The sequence below is a fragment of the Clupea harengus genome, chromosome 15, assembly GCF_900700415.2.
Source record: "Clupea harengus chromosome 15, Ch_v2.0.2, whole genome shotgun sequence".
NCBI lineage: Eukaryota > Metazoa > Chordata > Actinopteri > Clupeiformes > Clupeidae > Clupea > Clupea harengus.
Genome location: NC_045166.1, coordinates 23,898,700 through 23,915,364, shown reverse-complemented (window position 1 = coordinate 23,915,364; position 16,665 = coordinate 23,898,700). Strand labels below are relative to the sequence as shown.

Here is a 16,665-nt window from a genome sequence, read left to right as displayed (position 1 = left end):
AAGAAGTGCATCAATATTTAGACATTCTGGTCCCGTCTGAAAGAGTTCGAATAAATCTTCAGTGTTAGGACCACTGCCATCCGTACATTTTCTGCCATGGTATAATTTCCTTTTCTTTTCTTTTTTTCTTCTTTCTCTCCACATGATGTATTCCACACTCCTCACCCAAGCACTCTGCTGTTTCAAACAACACTCTGGAAGTGTAAGAGAGGAAGGCTAGCGTGATGAGAAAAACAACCACAACCCCGCAGTGCGTGAAAATGGATCAGGAAGTGTTTGTCTAACATGTCCATTCCCATCCACTTGTCTTTTTAAATCACCAGCAAAGGAACATCAGGCCGGTTCCTGGTGGTTCTGCATCTTAGAATGTCCTTAGAAGGAGCGGGAGCAGCAGATGGCCAGTGATGGGGTTGGTGATTGGTGATTCTCTCCGACAGTTTCTCTCCTGTCGAAGGGACTGGTGTCCGTGCTGTTGGTGGTATTTTGAGCAGCGGTCTGCACTGCTCCAGCTCAAGGGACGTGTGTATTCTTAACTACGACAAAATGGTGTGTGTGTGTGTGTGTGTGTGTGTGTGTGTGTGTGTGTGTGTGTGTGTGTGTGTGTGTGTGTGTGTGTGTGTGTGTGTGTGTGTGTGTGTGTGTGTGTGTGTGTGTGTGTGTGTGTGTGTGTGTGTGTGTGTGTGTGTGTGTGTGGGGAGGGGTGTGTGTGTGTGTGTGGGGAGGGGTGTGTGTGTGTGTGGGGAGGGGTGTGTGTGTGTGTGTTTGTTTGCGGATGGATGTCTGTCTGTGTATGCCGGGGTAGGGTGTGTACACCTCCTGTATAGATGAAGATTTTCTCTACAGTGGAAAAAGCGATTTTGGCAGTTTTGAGAGGATTGATCCACAGGGTCCTGGCATGACAACACCCCCTGTACCCCCAAATGAATTTGATTTTTATTTTATTTTCCCTTTTTTTCAATCCTCTTTTCACTCCAGTCGCAATCTTTTGCACAGCTCTCCTACGTCCCAAACTCATCTGCATGGCAGCGGGATGGAGGGGGGATAAGCGCTTGGGATGTAATCCTCTCTCCTCCACCAGATTTCTCTTCTCAGCACTCTCCTTTGTCCCCAAAAAGGCTTGACTGTTTGACTGCAGACTTGTTTGCCAAGAAACCCATGTGTGTTTCTGCGTCTGAGTCCCTTTGTGTGCTACAGTGGGGAGGATGAGAGTAGCTCCCAAGGTGGCTGAGGTGCCCAGAACCCCCAACCCCCCCCCCCCCACACACACACACACACACACACACCGTCCCTGTCCTCCCCTTCTCTGGCGTAAGGAGGTCAGAGATGGAGGATTGTTCTCAAGAGACCAGAAAAAAAGATTGAATCCACTTACCGGGAGACTGCTCGTATTGTTCTCGGTCAGGCAAAGTTCATGCAAACAGATTGTATGTTATTTTTGGGCACTTGTGTGTGGGTGTGGGTGTATATTTTTCTAAGTGAAGGGACTTGCCAACAGTATATGCAGATCTTTCATCCCTCTTTGGCGAACAGTGCAGAAGGTGAGCTGGTGCTAGGAGTGCACAAAGGGGTACAGGAAGTCTCCTTTGTCTTTCTCTATTCCATCTCTCTCTCTCTCTCTCTGTCTCTCTCTCTCTCTGTCTCTCTCTCTCTCTGTCTGTCTCTCTCACTCACTCACTCACTCACTCACTCACTCACTCTCTCTCTCTCTCTCTCTCTCTCTCTCTCTCTCTCTCTCTCTCCCCCCCCCCCCACTGACTGAAGGGGTGAACATCAGACACAATGTCCTCAAGCCCATAGAGGAGTGTGACCAGCTCCTCCAAAGTCTCCTTTTGTCTTTCTCTATTCCATCTCTCTCTCTCGTCCTCTCTCACCCACTGAGTGAAATCCACAGAACAGAAGATCAGTCTGTGTTGGAGCTCGTTTCAGAACGTTGCCCCACCTGTCTAACAGTCAGTGTGAGTGACAAGTGTAAGGCCTTTGAGCTGGCGCATCAGGACGGTCTCAAGCTCACCCTGTCACACTGTGCTTTTGATTGGAGCTCTGTGCACCTCGCAGTTCATCAGAGCGCAGCATCCACGCATCCTCTCAATTCCCACGTGTACGAGCGACAGTGCTGAAATCCCTGTAGATCTGTTTTTTTTTTTTTGTTTTTTTTTACCTAATTTTCCTGTGAAGGACATCTGTCAGCGGGTGATGGATGACAGCCTGTGCTCCTGAGAGCTGTCCTCTCGACGGCTGGTCACAGTGTAGAGGAGTGCTCTGACCCTGTGGTCTAAGGAAGACACACACACACACACACACACACACACACACACACAGGACAAATGTATCTAGCTCTAGACACACTCTTTGTTTCTACTGAAGTGTCTGTTGAATTGTCCTGTGGTATGTGCTTCCCTCATCTTAGCATCCAAAGCAAAGGTTTTCCCATGAAAGCAGGGATGAATTCCACACTGATATAAAAGCTATGATGAGACCCGTTCAGGCCCGTATGATGAGGCCCGTAAGCTTGTAATAATGGATATTTAAATGTAAAATCACCAATGTAGAATCAACACCAAAAAGAGTATATTTAAATTCAAATACTATTGTTTTATAGTATCTCTTTAGCTTCGAACACAGATTTTCTCCTGTGAACTACAGATTTCCGATAAAATCATCAAGGCCATCAAAGTGCCTTATGCTCAGCATCTCATGTCATTTCTTTATGTAGAAGTGACTCATCCAGAGTAATGAAGCCACCAGAAAAGCAAGAGGCTACTGACTGAAAAACAGTTCAGTGCTTCTCAAACTGATTAAGCCAGTCAAGTTTCATTTTTCTGTGATAGATAGACTGCAGTTTGCTAGCTTATGAGCATTTTGTCCCCACCCGTGGTGTGCATCCTTCCTGGAAACGACGGAAGAAGTAAACCGAGATACAGAAGAAAGCTGCAACATAATCGGCAATTTAGAAGCGGCAGAGGCAGGGGCGGGGGTTGATAACAATGCTAATCTTGGTAGCGCACCTGCTTATCTCCGTTCCGACCTTCGTCACATGACTCAGATTTACTGGCTGGGCTGCGATGGGCCGACCTTCAGTGGAAGTCACACTGGAGACTCCCAGTGGACTGAGCCGAGACAGTGGGGGACTGGAGCAGGTTCGTCTGTCTGCCTGTCTGTCTGTCTGTCTGTCTGTCTGCCTGCCTGCCTGCCTGTCTGTCTGTCTGTGATGCTTGTGGGACCTATGACGGTCAATAATGCCTGTGTGTGTCGTGCATTGGGGGCCCATAGCCATGTAAAAAGGTCCATGGATTTTCTGGAGAGGTAATTTTAGTGGATTTTACCTCATTCTACAGCCTTTTTATCTGCGACTATTTTTTTTTTTTTTTTTTTTTTTCCCCCATTTCTCCATCCCTTGTATCTTAGCAACTCGTTTTTGAGATCTAACTTTTTTTTTTTTTTTTTTTTTAAATCTCATCACTCATACAATGGAACAATTTTGTTTCTTTCTTCTTCTTTTTTAAACCCAGTAATCCTTGGTCATCATTTCCTCTACTTACCGGAATTCGTTTCTGGCTCTTTGCCTGCGAATCTTGGGTGTTTTGTGTTGACAGCTTCGTCTAATTGCATCTCAAGCTCTCTGCGACGGGGAAAGCCTTCTATATGGGCCTAGCATCTGTAGATCACACCCTGTGTGTGTGTGTGTGTGTGTGTGTGTGTGTGTGTGTGTGTGTGTGTGTGTGTGTGTGTGTGTGTGTGTGTGTGTGTGTGTGTGTGTGTGTGTGTGTGTGTGTGTGTGTGTGTGGTTTGACAGCTGCAGGACTGCACAGCAGCTGGCTTTGCTTTGGACTTAAGGGGCACGCAGTCTTCCAGAGTGGTAGTAAAAGTCATGAAAACAGTCGTGATAAACAGCAGGTCTGGAGCCCCCAAACGCATGCCTGAGAGACGTCATACTCCATCAGTGTCCACTGAGCCTGATCGAAGAACGCAGAGCTTAAAATGCCATTCCTCCCATAGCCGCCCTGGTCCCTGCATACCCAAATACAAGGAGGGCCAGCAAACATTATAAGCACACTTCTTTTGTAAGGGCACTCAAATGTCATGAATGCGATTTTCCAATTGGCCTAAAGAGTAGCGTAGGTTTTTTTGTGGGGCCATAAAACTTCACCAGAAGATGCCCAGATAGTTCGCTGATTACGCAGTGAAGTGGTTTGTAATCTCCAGCAGTTTAATATAGGGTTTGCGTGTGATGTCATTGACTGGGATTTGAGTGGAAATCTTGTCTCGGGCTGTGGGCAACTGTAATAAATTCAGGAAAATCCAGAAGTATGGATGTGGATGAGTGGCTTCCCATGTGGATTCCGACTCCGATGGAAGAATGCCTCAACACCCCGACTGCCTCCCACTTTTCTCCATTTTGTTCATTTTCTCCCTGAAGTTCGTGTATTTATACTGCCAACTATGTTGTACTGTCAGTGCATTTTTAGTCTGGCTCAGACTTTGAACACCACCTGCACAATATGTTCCATCTAGCAAAAGCCCCCTAAATGAGTGCAACATCTGCCTTGTTTCTCCAATCCCCAATAACATAACCAGGGCCCTACCAGTGTCTGCAATCTCTCCCCGCCAACAAGTCGTGACGGACACAATAATAGCCTCCACCCACACCCCCCCCCCACCGCCCCCTCAATTCGATACCACCGATCCATTCAGGCCATCTGATTAGTATCGATCTGCTCCAGACGGGCTGGTCCGAGCAGGACCTGCCAGTTGCAGGAAGCACAAATAGTGGTTTGTAAGAGCACAGCCTCTCTCTCTGTCTCTCTCATTTTCTTACAGACTCGTTTCTGGTCTGGACACGAAGTGGCTGGTAGCCACTCAATAATCCTGCAACCACACGTCCTCTGGATATTACATGTTGTGTAGTATTGATCTGAAGTGTTTGTCATGGGCCTTATTAATACTCAGGAAGCACAATGGACCACTCCCCTTTCAGACGCACTCATACACACAAACTCACTCACTCTCTCTCTCTCCCCCCTCTCCCCCCCTCTCTCTCCCAGTCCCACTCCCCACATGCATCATTGTGATGATTGACACCAATCTGCTGACTGCGAGATTTATGAGATCATGCCACACTGAACATCATTAACCTGTCAAAATGGGAACAAGCAATCTGGGACGTGAAACTGCAATAAACGTTGTCGTTTAGCGCTTAGTGCTGCAGCAATAAAAGCTACACATTTACAAAGTAACCTTTAACTCACTCATCAATGCAAATTCAACAGAATGGGTGTGTGTGTGTGTGTGTGTGTGTGTGTGTGTGTGTGTGTGTGTGTGTGTGTGTGTGTGTGTGTGTGTGTGTGTGTGTGTGTGTGTGTGAGTCCACCCAGGTTAGATGTAGTTGATGTAGAATAGTTCCCAGCCTGTGGACTTCTCCCTGCACTGAGCCTCGGTTACATCGCCCACAGCAGTGACTCGCGCAGCGGGGTTGCCAGACACCTCCCTGTGGTTTGGGGATGTTGGATGTTGTCGCGCCCGTGCAACCTTTTCACCAGTTCACACGCGGCCGTTACAGTGGGCTGCAGCAGTGGCAGGAGCCTCTGGTATGTAACACAGCACAGCTGGAGGGAGCCACTGCTCAGGGAGAGGGAAAACAGTCTTCACAGGTCACATGTAGACACACACACACACACACACACACACACACACGGGGTGAACGCACACACACACACACACACACACACACAAGGGGTGAACGCACACACAAATACATAGAGAGAAAAACAGATGTATGCTCGGAGAACACCCACTGTGTTCTTTCGGTGCATGTATTCCTTGTGTGTAGACAGACAAGCAAAGGAAACAAGCAGTCTCTCATTTCTGCCACCTCCCAAAGGCAAACACAGGCTGTCGCTTTTGTCGCTAACCCAAGAGCCCTCCCGTTATCGCCAATCCCATCTGTAGATATCTGGTTTTGTTTTTGTTCTCCCTCCTAAAACCATTTGCAACCAACCAGCCCAGGAAATTAGATCAGAGTCTAATTGAATGCCATTTGCAGAGGATCAGGGATCAAGTCATGTGGAGTTGGGCGGGTCACCGTGACTGACTACCTCTGTCTCTCTCTCTCTTTCTCTCTCTCTCTCTTTCTCTCTCTGTCTCTCTCTCTCTCTCTCTCTTTGTGTGGGACTTTATTGTCTGCATATATCGCTCTGTCTCCATCTCTTGATGTACTCGCTGCAGCTGTGGAGCTTTTTTTTCTATCTCCATAAATCGGCCTGTCTGTGTCTCTCTCTCTCCCTGTGGCGCTTTATCTGTCCGTCTGCGTAAATCTGCCTGTTTCATGTCTTCCATGTCTATGAACTATATGTGCCCATGGATCCATTTTGTGTCTATATGTATCTATAGTTCCGCCTGCCTGTCTCTTCTCTTCTCCTCTCTATCTCTCCATCTAACTTGAAGTCTGTCAGAGTCCATTATGCATGCATGTATGGATCTGTCCGTACGTCTGTATAAATCTTCTGTGTCCCATTTATACGATGTTCTTTCTCTTTTTGTCTGTCAATGTCTTCATGTATTTTTTTATCCCTCTCGCTCTCTCTCTGTATCTCTTTCTTACCCCAACCCTCTATTATCAGGGAGTTTGGCTAGAGGGTTCAGATGTGTGTGTGTATGCGTGTGTGTGTGTGTGAATGAGAGAGGGAGTGTGTGTGTGTGAGGGTCATGCCCCCCACATGGGCACCGCTGTGTGTTTAAGCTGGCGGCTCTTCTCCCTCTTCCGCTCCAGTGGCTCTTCCGTCATGATGCGCCAACAACAACAACCCCCAACCCACCCATCCAACCGCTGACCCTCCTTCTCCTCTCATCTCATCAGCTGTTTTTTTTTTTTTTTTTTCACCCAAGTTCTTTTCAATACGCCATCCTACCCTCTCCAGCTATGTGATTTTCCAGTAATAGGAGTCGAGTGGAAATCAAAACCGGACCACAAATGACCCCCACAGGTTAGCAAACATTGGAGCCATGCGCTTTTAATCCGAAAGAGAACACGTGTGCACTAGCTCTTGTGTTTCCCCCCCCTCTAATACACGTAATGGACCTTGAAAAAGTAAAAGACGATAGCGTTTGATTTGAACTAATGCACCAGGATGTGTAGCGGCACCCTCCTCGACGGATGTCACATACTGTATATCTGCCATCGTTTGGCTGCAGGGTTTCATACGTCCACTGGACTCAGACCCTGTGGTCATCTGAGGTAGACTGGTTAATACCGTCACCTCAGCTGAGCACAGAGAGCCAGTGTTTCCAGCTGATTTAATTGCAGCCAGTGTTTTGATTGCCGGCCCTGGACTGGCGTTGCATGGAATGATTTTTCCCTTGATGTAAGAGAGAAAATTGTTAATTAGCCCCATGATGAATGATCACGTCAGCATGCTGGTAATTATGCTTGAGAACCTGCACGGAGAGAGAGACTCTCTTGATGGGTAGAGCCGAGACGAGTTCATCCCTCTCAACGGCACCATGACGAGGCTGAATTAAACCGGCTTTATTATCTGGCAAGATCGCATTTTATTCAGGCCGACACCCCACTCTCCAGGGAAACCACTCGGAACCCAGAGTGAGCGTTGAGCGGAATGCTTAGTGCCAGGGGAAAGAACCGCGGTCTGTGCGCTCTCAGGGAATACCACAGGTTTGTCAGTCTCTCTTTTTTTTTTTTTTCATCGGTCACACAGTAAATTGCCCTTGCTGCTGCATTGGAAACGTATTAGGGGAAATCCATAGTCGTAGGAAAATACAATAGATAGTGAAAACATTCAGCTGCTGGAGCAAGGCGCTGCTGAGTGCCATTGGTAGGGTGGTGGCGGAGAGATGTGTGTACATACAGCCCCACACACACACACACACACACACACACACACACACACACACACACACACACACACACACACACAACGGCTGTCATCTGCCCGCCATTCCACAGCAATTATTCAAGGCAGTGAGCAAGAATGGGGGGGGGGGGGGGGGGGTGGAGCTTGAGTCACCCCCCCCCTCCCCCTTCACTGACACACAAACGTACGCGCACGCACACACACACACACACACACTCGCGGAGCAGACCGAGCAAGACCCATTCACTCGCTCCCATTGCTGGCTGGCTGGCTGCGCGGAGCAAGGCGCACTTCACCCTTACCCACTCATCCGCCTCCGCTGGAAACACACACTGGGAGGACGGACAGACAGACAGGGAGAGAAGAAGAAGAGTGAGAGAGAAGAGGGGAGATAAAGGAGTGTGAAGAACAGATTGACAAAAAGAGAGAGGGAGAGACCGAGGGAAGCCAGCAGAGGAGAGGAGAGAAGAGGAGAGTGGAGTGGCCATGGGGCAGTTGTGCTGCTTTCCCTTCTCCCGAGCCGAGGAGAAGCTGAGTAAGTCCGCTGCTGCTGCTGCTGCTGCTGCTTCTACTGCTTTGGCTGGGTGGTCGGGGCTTACCGGGACTCTGTCCCACATTCACCAAATCCCCACTGGGTCTTAACATGATTGGCTTACAGCGGAGGATTGCTGTCGTGTCTTAATACTGCTGAGAAGAGAGGGTGTATTTCTCCAGTGTGTGAAGAAAGGTTCAGAAATCTGCCCTTATCTCTTAGGGTTGGGCATGCGTGTGTGTGTGTGTGTGTGTGAGGGAGAAAATAAGAGCAAGCTTGAGCAAGCGTGTGTATATTGTTTTATAATCGGCTGTAAAAAAAAAAAAAAAAGCAGACACGTGAAGCTGGAGACTCGTGCGTGGGGCTTGGACTCTGTCACCATTGTGCTCCAACGTGCCGAGTTGCAGAGTCTTTGTCAAAGTGCCAGGGTTTGGAGAAGCCCCTGTGTGTGTGTGTGTCTGTGTGTCTGTGCCTGTGTCTCTCTGTCTGTCTCAATTACTCCCTGTCTCTTTCTCTTACTTGCTCTCTCTCTATTTTTCTCTTTCTCTCCTTTCGTTTCGCACACAATAGGCAATGCAGAAAGGCTACATTCATTGGAAGCTGTCATCTCCCCGGTTTTCTCCGTGACTTCCATATATATACACACAGAGAGCTTGTGTTGTGTTTGGAGGGTCCTCCGGATCTGTGCCTGTGTTGGACATTGAACCTTTTGTGAGCGTCAACCTTGCTCTTCTGTTGCTAGGCTGAGGATTGCTGCCCGTATCCATGTGCGGAGATGAGTGTTGTTAACACTGCTTTAGCCCGGCATACACCCAAGCACTAAGGCAAGACTGTGGGTTTGAGTGCCTGCAGTCAGTCTAACACATAAACACTCAGTAACTTACACACACACACACACACACACACACACACACTCAATCACACAGGCGCACACACTGAACAGAGACGTTGCCCTACTTCTGTTCAGTATTTCGGGAAGAGGGGACGTGACAGGGAGGGGAAGTGGGATGGAGAAGAAGAAGGATAGAGACGGGGGTGGGGTGGGTTGGGGGGGGTGTAAAGGTAGAAGCAGAGGTGGAGGACACCGAGAACAGGAGGAGGTGAGGAGGAGGAGGAGGAGGTGAGGGAGAAATAGAGGAGGAGGGCATATTGAGGTCTCGCTTGTCACTTAGATCAGACACTCAGTAGGCTACACAATGGCAACCTCCAAACGTGATCACAGCTGGACACTGTGTGTGTGTGTGTGTGTGAGAGTGTGTGTGTGTGTGTGTGTGAGAGAGAGAGCCTGAAAGTGCCGCTGTGTTGTTGGTGCAAGAGCAGTGGTCGGGTGCTGACGGCTCCCCGTGGCGATGGGGGAGAGCGCTGGAATGCACAGGCAGCCTCAGAATACTCAAGTGTGCAGCTGCACTGAACCAGTACCAGGACAGGACAGCAACTGGCTACTCTCCCAGGCCATCTCTCTCTCTCTCTCTCTCTCTCTCTCTCTCTCTCTCTCTCTCTCTCTCTCTCTCTCTCTCTCTCTCTCTGTGGCTCACCCTCTTTATCTGGTCCCCTCTCATTCTGCTTCTCAAATATGGTTAGTGGTTTACAAATGGAGTGGTAAACCTCAAACCCCTCTTATATCTGTGGCTCACCCTTCCTTTTGTCTCGGTCCTGCAGTTCTCCCCTCTCTTTCTCTCTCTTTGTCTTTGTCTCACTCCTTCTCTCCCTCTCTCTGTTGTGAGAAGTGGTCAGAGATCAGAATGTGTAGGTGTAGGTGTGTGAGGTTGTGGTGATTTTGTTGTGGAGGAGCTGCTAGTCAAACACTCCCTTGTTTGTTTTCTGTTGTTTTCATGCACTTCGAGTGGAGTCTATCAGCAAATTTCAAGTACCACTCGGTGGCTTGATTGACAGGGAAGGTTACGAAAAGGGTTGTGTCTGAATGACTATGAATAATTTGCGGTGGTTGTGTTTTTGTGGTAGAATACTGAACAGCTTGTTGCCACGGCAAACACTGCCATTGTAACTTCTACATTCGTCACAGTTCCCGGATTTGCTGTCACAGTTATTTCAAGGACTGATTTCATGGCAGAAGAACATCAATCTTGCAATACATGCAAGCACTGACCTTGTGCAGTGTTGGATGTGGCTCTCAATAGACTTTCCCAACATTTATCTGCGGCAGTATGCAGCAGCCTGCATGCCAGACTCGCTCAAAACATCAACATACAAAAGCGGCAATTAAAAGCCCTCCACTGCTGGGCCTACGTGCCTAGTTGAGCCCCTTTTTTTTTTTTTTTTTAAAGTTCTGCTCCCTCAAGCGTCCATCACTCCTTCGTGAGCCCGGTGTTGTGCATGCAGCGCTATGTAACGTGCAGCCAGCTGATGTTGGAGTGAGTTGCCAGCAGCAGCATTGTAGTGCAGCGTAGCGTGAGCACTGTTAACGCAGCAGCAGAGACGCGCAGGTCTGCCTGCACCCCTCCCATCCCCCACCGTCCCTCTGCCCCATTTTCCTCATCTGACCCCATCGCTAGTGAAGAGGAGCTCAGAGGAGGAGGAGGAGGAGGAGGAGGAGGCTACCGCTTCCTCAGGAAATGCCACCGTTCCCGCAGCTCCGATTTAGGACTTCCCGGTGGCTCATTAGGCGCTGTGCTCGTAAGTGAATTAGCCTAGCTGATTGCTGACTTATTAGCAGAGGAAGGCAGCCGGGTGCAAAATTTCCACTCTTGCCATAGCTGCATTGGGAGCACGGTGCGCTTCAAGGTTCAGAACATGCCTGGGAACAGGAAAGGCGGCAAACTAAATATTATTGACTAAAACATTAACACATTCATGACCAGCAACATTGCTGAGGCGTTTTACCTCTGCCTCTGAAAATGGGTCGAAATACTGCAAAGCAGTAACTGCACTCATAAACTGTCTAGACACTAACTGCAACATAACTGCAACTACAACCCCTTTGTTTAATCATATCCTTGACTGCAACCAAAAATGAGCATCTTATAGGTCATACATGGCCATCCCTCAACATTAACATGTGGCGCAAAGCATTTCTGACACAAAATATCTTAACTGGCTTTGAAACGCCACATTTGGCACAAATTGAGTTGCCTGCCGAGCTGTCCAATTATGGAGAGAACAAAGTGCACTCCTCACGCTGGTAGCTTTCACCCACGTGGGTTTTGAACTGTGCCATAATGCAGCGTGACCTCCCCCTCCTACTAATCATCGGGAGGTCTTTCATGTTGCAGAAACCTTTAGTCGTGAGAAATCCATTGCATTCTCGGATGAATGCAAGTCCCAGTTTAGGTCCGACTCCTATGCTCTGATTGATTGGATGGGACGAAAAGTGTGACTGAAGCATGGCAAAGGGTGGGGAGGAATCAGAGTGTATCAGGACTGGTTGATGGTTTCTCTACTTGTCTCCGAGAGGTCTCCAACAGGTCAAGCACGTCAACATCTGAATGAGCTTTGAGCTTTTGTCATTTACATTTGTGTAATCATGATGGGTGGAGAAAGTGATGGTCATGGTCAGTCTCTGCCATTGGTGTACCCTCTAAAGAAGAGTGTATATGACAGGATATATCCAGTCTTATTATTTTATGAGCACAGCTTGAATGTTCATTTTCTTTTGTAAATAGGCGGCATTCCATTACCTATTGGGTAACTTGCCATGTCCAGAGAAACAGTAGAAACAGAAGTACTAAGCATCCGTTAGAATGAGGGTAATCGCATCAAGGATGACTCTCTTTCACCTAAGTCTATCAGTGTTATTTAATGGAATGTTACTGATGTTCCGGTCATTACAACGATGCCAATATGTAAAGCTAACTGTTATGATTTTCACTTTCGAAGCTCAGATTTTAGAAATGTCTTGCCAATCCACTTTCTCATGTAGTAGTGGCTATGTATTTTGGCTTACAGAAACAACTCGACAGTTTGTTTTTCTGAGAGCCACATTGGAGGCATGGTGAACACCTCGAGACTGAGTGGAGAAAGATGTGTCTATTGAAAGACTTATTCTAATGTTTGACCAGACTTTGCCATGTTATTTGCAACACAAAATTGCTAATTAGAGGGACAAGGTCGTGAACTCTACTAGGTTGCTGGTGAATGTCATTGGATTGTTTGTGAGACGCCACTGTAGATCATGATGTGATCTGCCGACAGACTTTTTTAGTTTTGTTGTGCGTTAAGTGCCGTTAGTCCCTCTCCAACTCATCAACTGTTAAGGCTACTAGAAATGATGTGTAGCCAGATAGTAAGCAGACATACTTAAGACAAAAAATGGGCTACGCTCACTAGACCTGTAGAAAGGTATAACCTTCTTGCATGGAAGGCTACTGTACTAATGTAATGTTGCCTCTCTGTACTGTCAGTTGCATTGGATGAAATCAAAAAAAAAAAAAATTAAATATAGATAATTAAATTGTTGTCATGTAAAATCCAGCTTTGGTTAAGTGATATTTGATCTGCCAAATGGCCTAGCTTGGGTGATATGGGCTGCTGTGTGCACCTACAAGCTCATATTCTGAGTTCACATTGCTGGAGGAAGACCTGAATGATGGTACTACCAATCAGAACCGACTCATCCTGCAAAAACGCTACAGGATCATCTGCCTGCAAATTATATAAGCAATCTGATAATGACATGCTGGGTGAAGAGTCTAATCAAGTATGAGCTATAAGCTGTCTGATTTCGTCAGACCGTCGCCTCAGCGGCATGTCATTTGATGTAAATGCATTGTTGAATGGGGAAAATAATGGTGAATCTGAGAAAATTACGGCATGAGTTGACAAAATTGCTGGTGATTAAATGACAAGTCTTTTGGAAGAATTACAATGGTTTGCTAAATGGATATTGTTTGTCTTGCAGATCTTACTCAAAGAGCTCATCGAGCCTCAAGGACAAGTACGTGTCTCTTTCTTGTAGGCTACGAGGCCCCCACCCCCCATCCATTCACCCACCCACCCCTAGAACATGGCACTCCTTTCCTTTGATCCCCCACACGGGCATGGGCACCAAACTGACACTTTAGCAGCAGCAATAGCACTCTTAACCAGCCTTATTCCAGTCTGTGTAACAACGAGTGCCATTTTTATTTCCACTTTTTGGACTAATGCCATGTTCGTTAATACATTTACCCAGCATAAGGGGTTTTCTGCCCAAAGTAGCTTAATGCCATGTAATACAAGGGATTTATCACTCTGTGAACCTGACAGATACAGTGATGACCCAGTGACGAAACCCTTCAAATGTATGTTAAAAGTCACAAAGCTTAGTATTTGCAAAGGGCTTGCTAGGTACTATTTTGGTTGAGCCTAGGTTAATTGGATTACTGTTCAATAGCTTGGTTGTAAGATTTTCTCTCTTTCTTGCAAATGGGATTGACACATCCCTTCCCTCCCTCTCTGGTTTTGTGTGTATGTGTATGTGTGTGTGTGTGTGTGTGTGTGTGTGTGTGTGTGTGTGTGTGTGTGTGTGTGTGTGTGTGTGTGTGTGTGTGTGTGTGTGTGTGTGCGCTTTTGTGTGTGTGTGTGTGTGTGTGTGTGTGTGCTTTTGTGTGTGTGTGCGATTGTGTGTCCACGTGGCTTTAGGTGGAAAGAAGCTTCCGGAGCCGGATGACGAGGAGCTGGTGAGCCTGAGCAAGCGTCTGGTGGAGGACGCGGTCCTGCGGGCCGTCCAGCAGTACATGGAGGAGACGCAGCAGAACAACGGCGGCGCCGCCCAGCCCAAAGGAGAGGGCCAGACGCCGGCACAGACGGCAACCCAGGTTCCATCCGACACCCTCAACTCTAACGCCAGAAAGTGAGCCCGTCCAATCAGCCTAGCAAACCCCTGCCCGCCCCCCCAGCCCACCCAGGACCACTATGGGGTCCAGCCTCTACCACCCCCCAAAGGCAGGGCACCAGACAGGTGGCGCCTCCCGTCTGGGAAGAAGGGACTATAAGGAGAGAGGACCGAGGAGGAGGAAGAGGAGAAGGATTTGCTCTCTTGGGAATTGAAGGATTTTCTTGGTTTGGTTGACGTCTTGACGCGATGTGATTGGATGGATTTCAGAAGATTTGGAATCTTGTGCAGTTTTTCTTTTTTTGTCTTGGTTTTCCGTTGTTTTTGTTTTTCTGAAGGATGATCCCCGCCAAGCAGCTCAGCACAACCCACTGTCTCCTTTTTTTTGAAAATCTGTGTCTTTGTTTTTATGTACCTTGGGTCCCTGAGTGAAAGACTTTGACCTTTTGTGCAGAGGTAACCACTAGAACTGAACAGTCACCCAGACAGGCCCCTGGGTGCTCAAGCACTTGGTGGATAAGCTGGACAGCTACAGTCATGTACACACTACACCTGCATCTGTTGTGTGTGTGCCTCGTTTGTGTTCAAGAAACGGCAGAACAGGCAGGCCAGACTCTGGCCAACCATCGGCAGATCAGTGCAAAGACAATCACCATCTTGACTAACCTTAATCTATCACTACAGAACAAAAAAAAAGCCAGCTTCTCCGAAACCTTGTCTCAAACTAAGACCAATGAAATGTGTTTTTAGAATTCTTATAAATTGTTTCATTATTATCATGGACTATGCAGTCGAAAAAACATGCTGTGAACAATGTTTACACGTTGTCCGGTCAGTGCTATGTGTTTGCTGAAACCGTGGCGTTGTAGTCCAGTCAAAGTAATGTCCATCTTGTGGGTGAAGATGCTCTAAAACTCCACAGAGAAAAAGAACACATTTACAGGGGGCTGAGGGCAGAGAGTGAGGTAAAGAATAGAAGTGGTGTGGGGGGAGGGGTGAGATTGGGAAAGGCTAAGAAGATTGGCAGCCATCATGTTTTGGGTTCAAAAGGCTAGCCAGTGTTGTTTTATTACGTCTGGATTTTGGTTCTTGTTTTTGTTTGGTCTCCTATTGTCTACCTGTGAATGTTAGGGGCAGGGCGTGATGAGAGCCGTATCAGAAGGGTGTTGGACCGGCAGAGAGATTCGGTCCAGAGGAGGCTGGGGAACATACGGGCTCTCCTGGCCCAGCCGTCGGTGCGAGCTCAAATCTTCCAGGAGCTCCACGGAGGACAGAGGACAGGTGCACTGCTATGACCACTCATTGACCCTTACTGGACAGGGTAAAAGGCAACACACCATGGAGGATAATGGCCTACCCAGTATCACTCCTCCCTTTAGCAGAGAGTGAAAATGGTGTCTACCCATTTTCAAACCACAGACACACATTCAGACATGAAGGCTCACACACTCACACACACACACACACACACACACACACACACACACACACACACACACACAGCTCATTGTTTTAAGCCAGTGAGTGAAGTGAGCACAGCTGACTGTTTGGGACAATCTCATATTTTCCTTTATTTTTAAATTATTTCTGCATATTCTCATTTAAATTATGTCTAAAACCTGTTCTTAGATGCAAAAAAAGCACAAACTCATGAGTTTAAGTTTTAATGTGTTTTTTGCATTTCGTAGGGTCAAAGAGAGACCTGAGCTACTACTTCAAGTGGCCTTAACTATTCAATTAGAACATGGATATTGTGTCATAACCTTGCACTCAGAGACATGGTTTCATTGCTTTTTACCTTCATCTTCTGTTTGCGTTACAGCTGTTAACCTTCACCAAAACCTTAAAAAGAAACACGCTTTATTTTTCCATTTCATATTCATTTGTTGCTGTGGTGCACAGCAAGTCATAAAAACATAATGAAGTTTTTTTTTGACTTCAGCTCTACCAGATGTCAAGAGTGTCATTTAATACGTTCAACCATGGTGAACAGTCCATCTCAATAAAATCAGGATGTGATTTTTCTTCCCTTTTTCCTGTCTGTTTTCTTCCATAAAGGGTGCAATGACTGTGCTGAAAATCAGAATAGAATTCAGCTCCCCCAGGTCAACTTCAAATGATGTTCAGCCAAATGTTTGCATTTCTAACGTGCTACACATGCCTTAGATTCAATTTGTACAACAATAATAAGTATGTTATTTTAAAGTGACTGGATTCATATTTCTATTTTGTTATGATGAAAAGATGCATTAAACAGACTGCCTACAAAGGCAATGTACCATTTTCTGTCAAGTGTCCATGTCCATTTGGGTCCTTTTAGCCTGCTCTAAAACACAAATATTAGAGAAAGCTAATGGAAGGAGACATTCTCCTTTAAAAGCTCTTTGAAGTGAGCTCTTCCAAGTTTTGCTTTTTATAGAGATCCTCTCACAAAAGGGATGACGACTATGGCTATTCCCTAGAGCCGCTTCGCACACCACTGCCCAAATCTGCATCTC

General features: G+C 47.0%; 1 protein-coding gene across 5 annotated transcripts in view; it reads left to right on the top strand.

Moving 5' to 3' along the window:
- The window catches only part of akap7 (A kinase (PRKA) anchor protein 7), a 29,213-nt gene extending 13,022 nt beyond the window's left edge, over positions 1 to 16,191 (top strand). For 3 of the 5 annotated variants that reach the window (XM_031581111.2, XM_031581112.2, XM_042709992.1), the window contains 2 exons: positions 13,253 to 13,288; positions 13,975 to 16,191. In XM_031581111.2, the coding sequence (XP_031436971.1) occupies positions 13,253 to 13,288; positions 13,975 to 14,189 (251 nt within the window). In that variant the 3' untranslated portion in view covers positions 14,190 to 16,191. The remainder of the gene's footprint in view (positions 1 to 13,252; positions 13,289 to 13,974) is intronic. The other 2 variants (XR_004165212.2, XM_012829954.3) reach the window with 2 other exon arrangements.
- Positions 16,192 to 16,665: the final 474 nt, after the last annotated feature.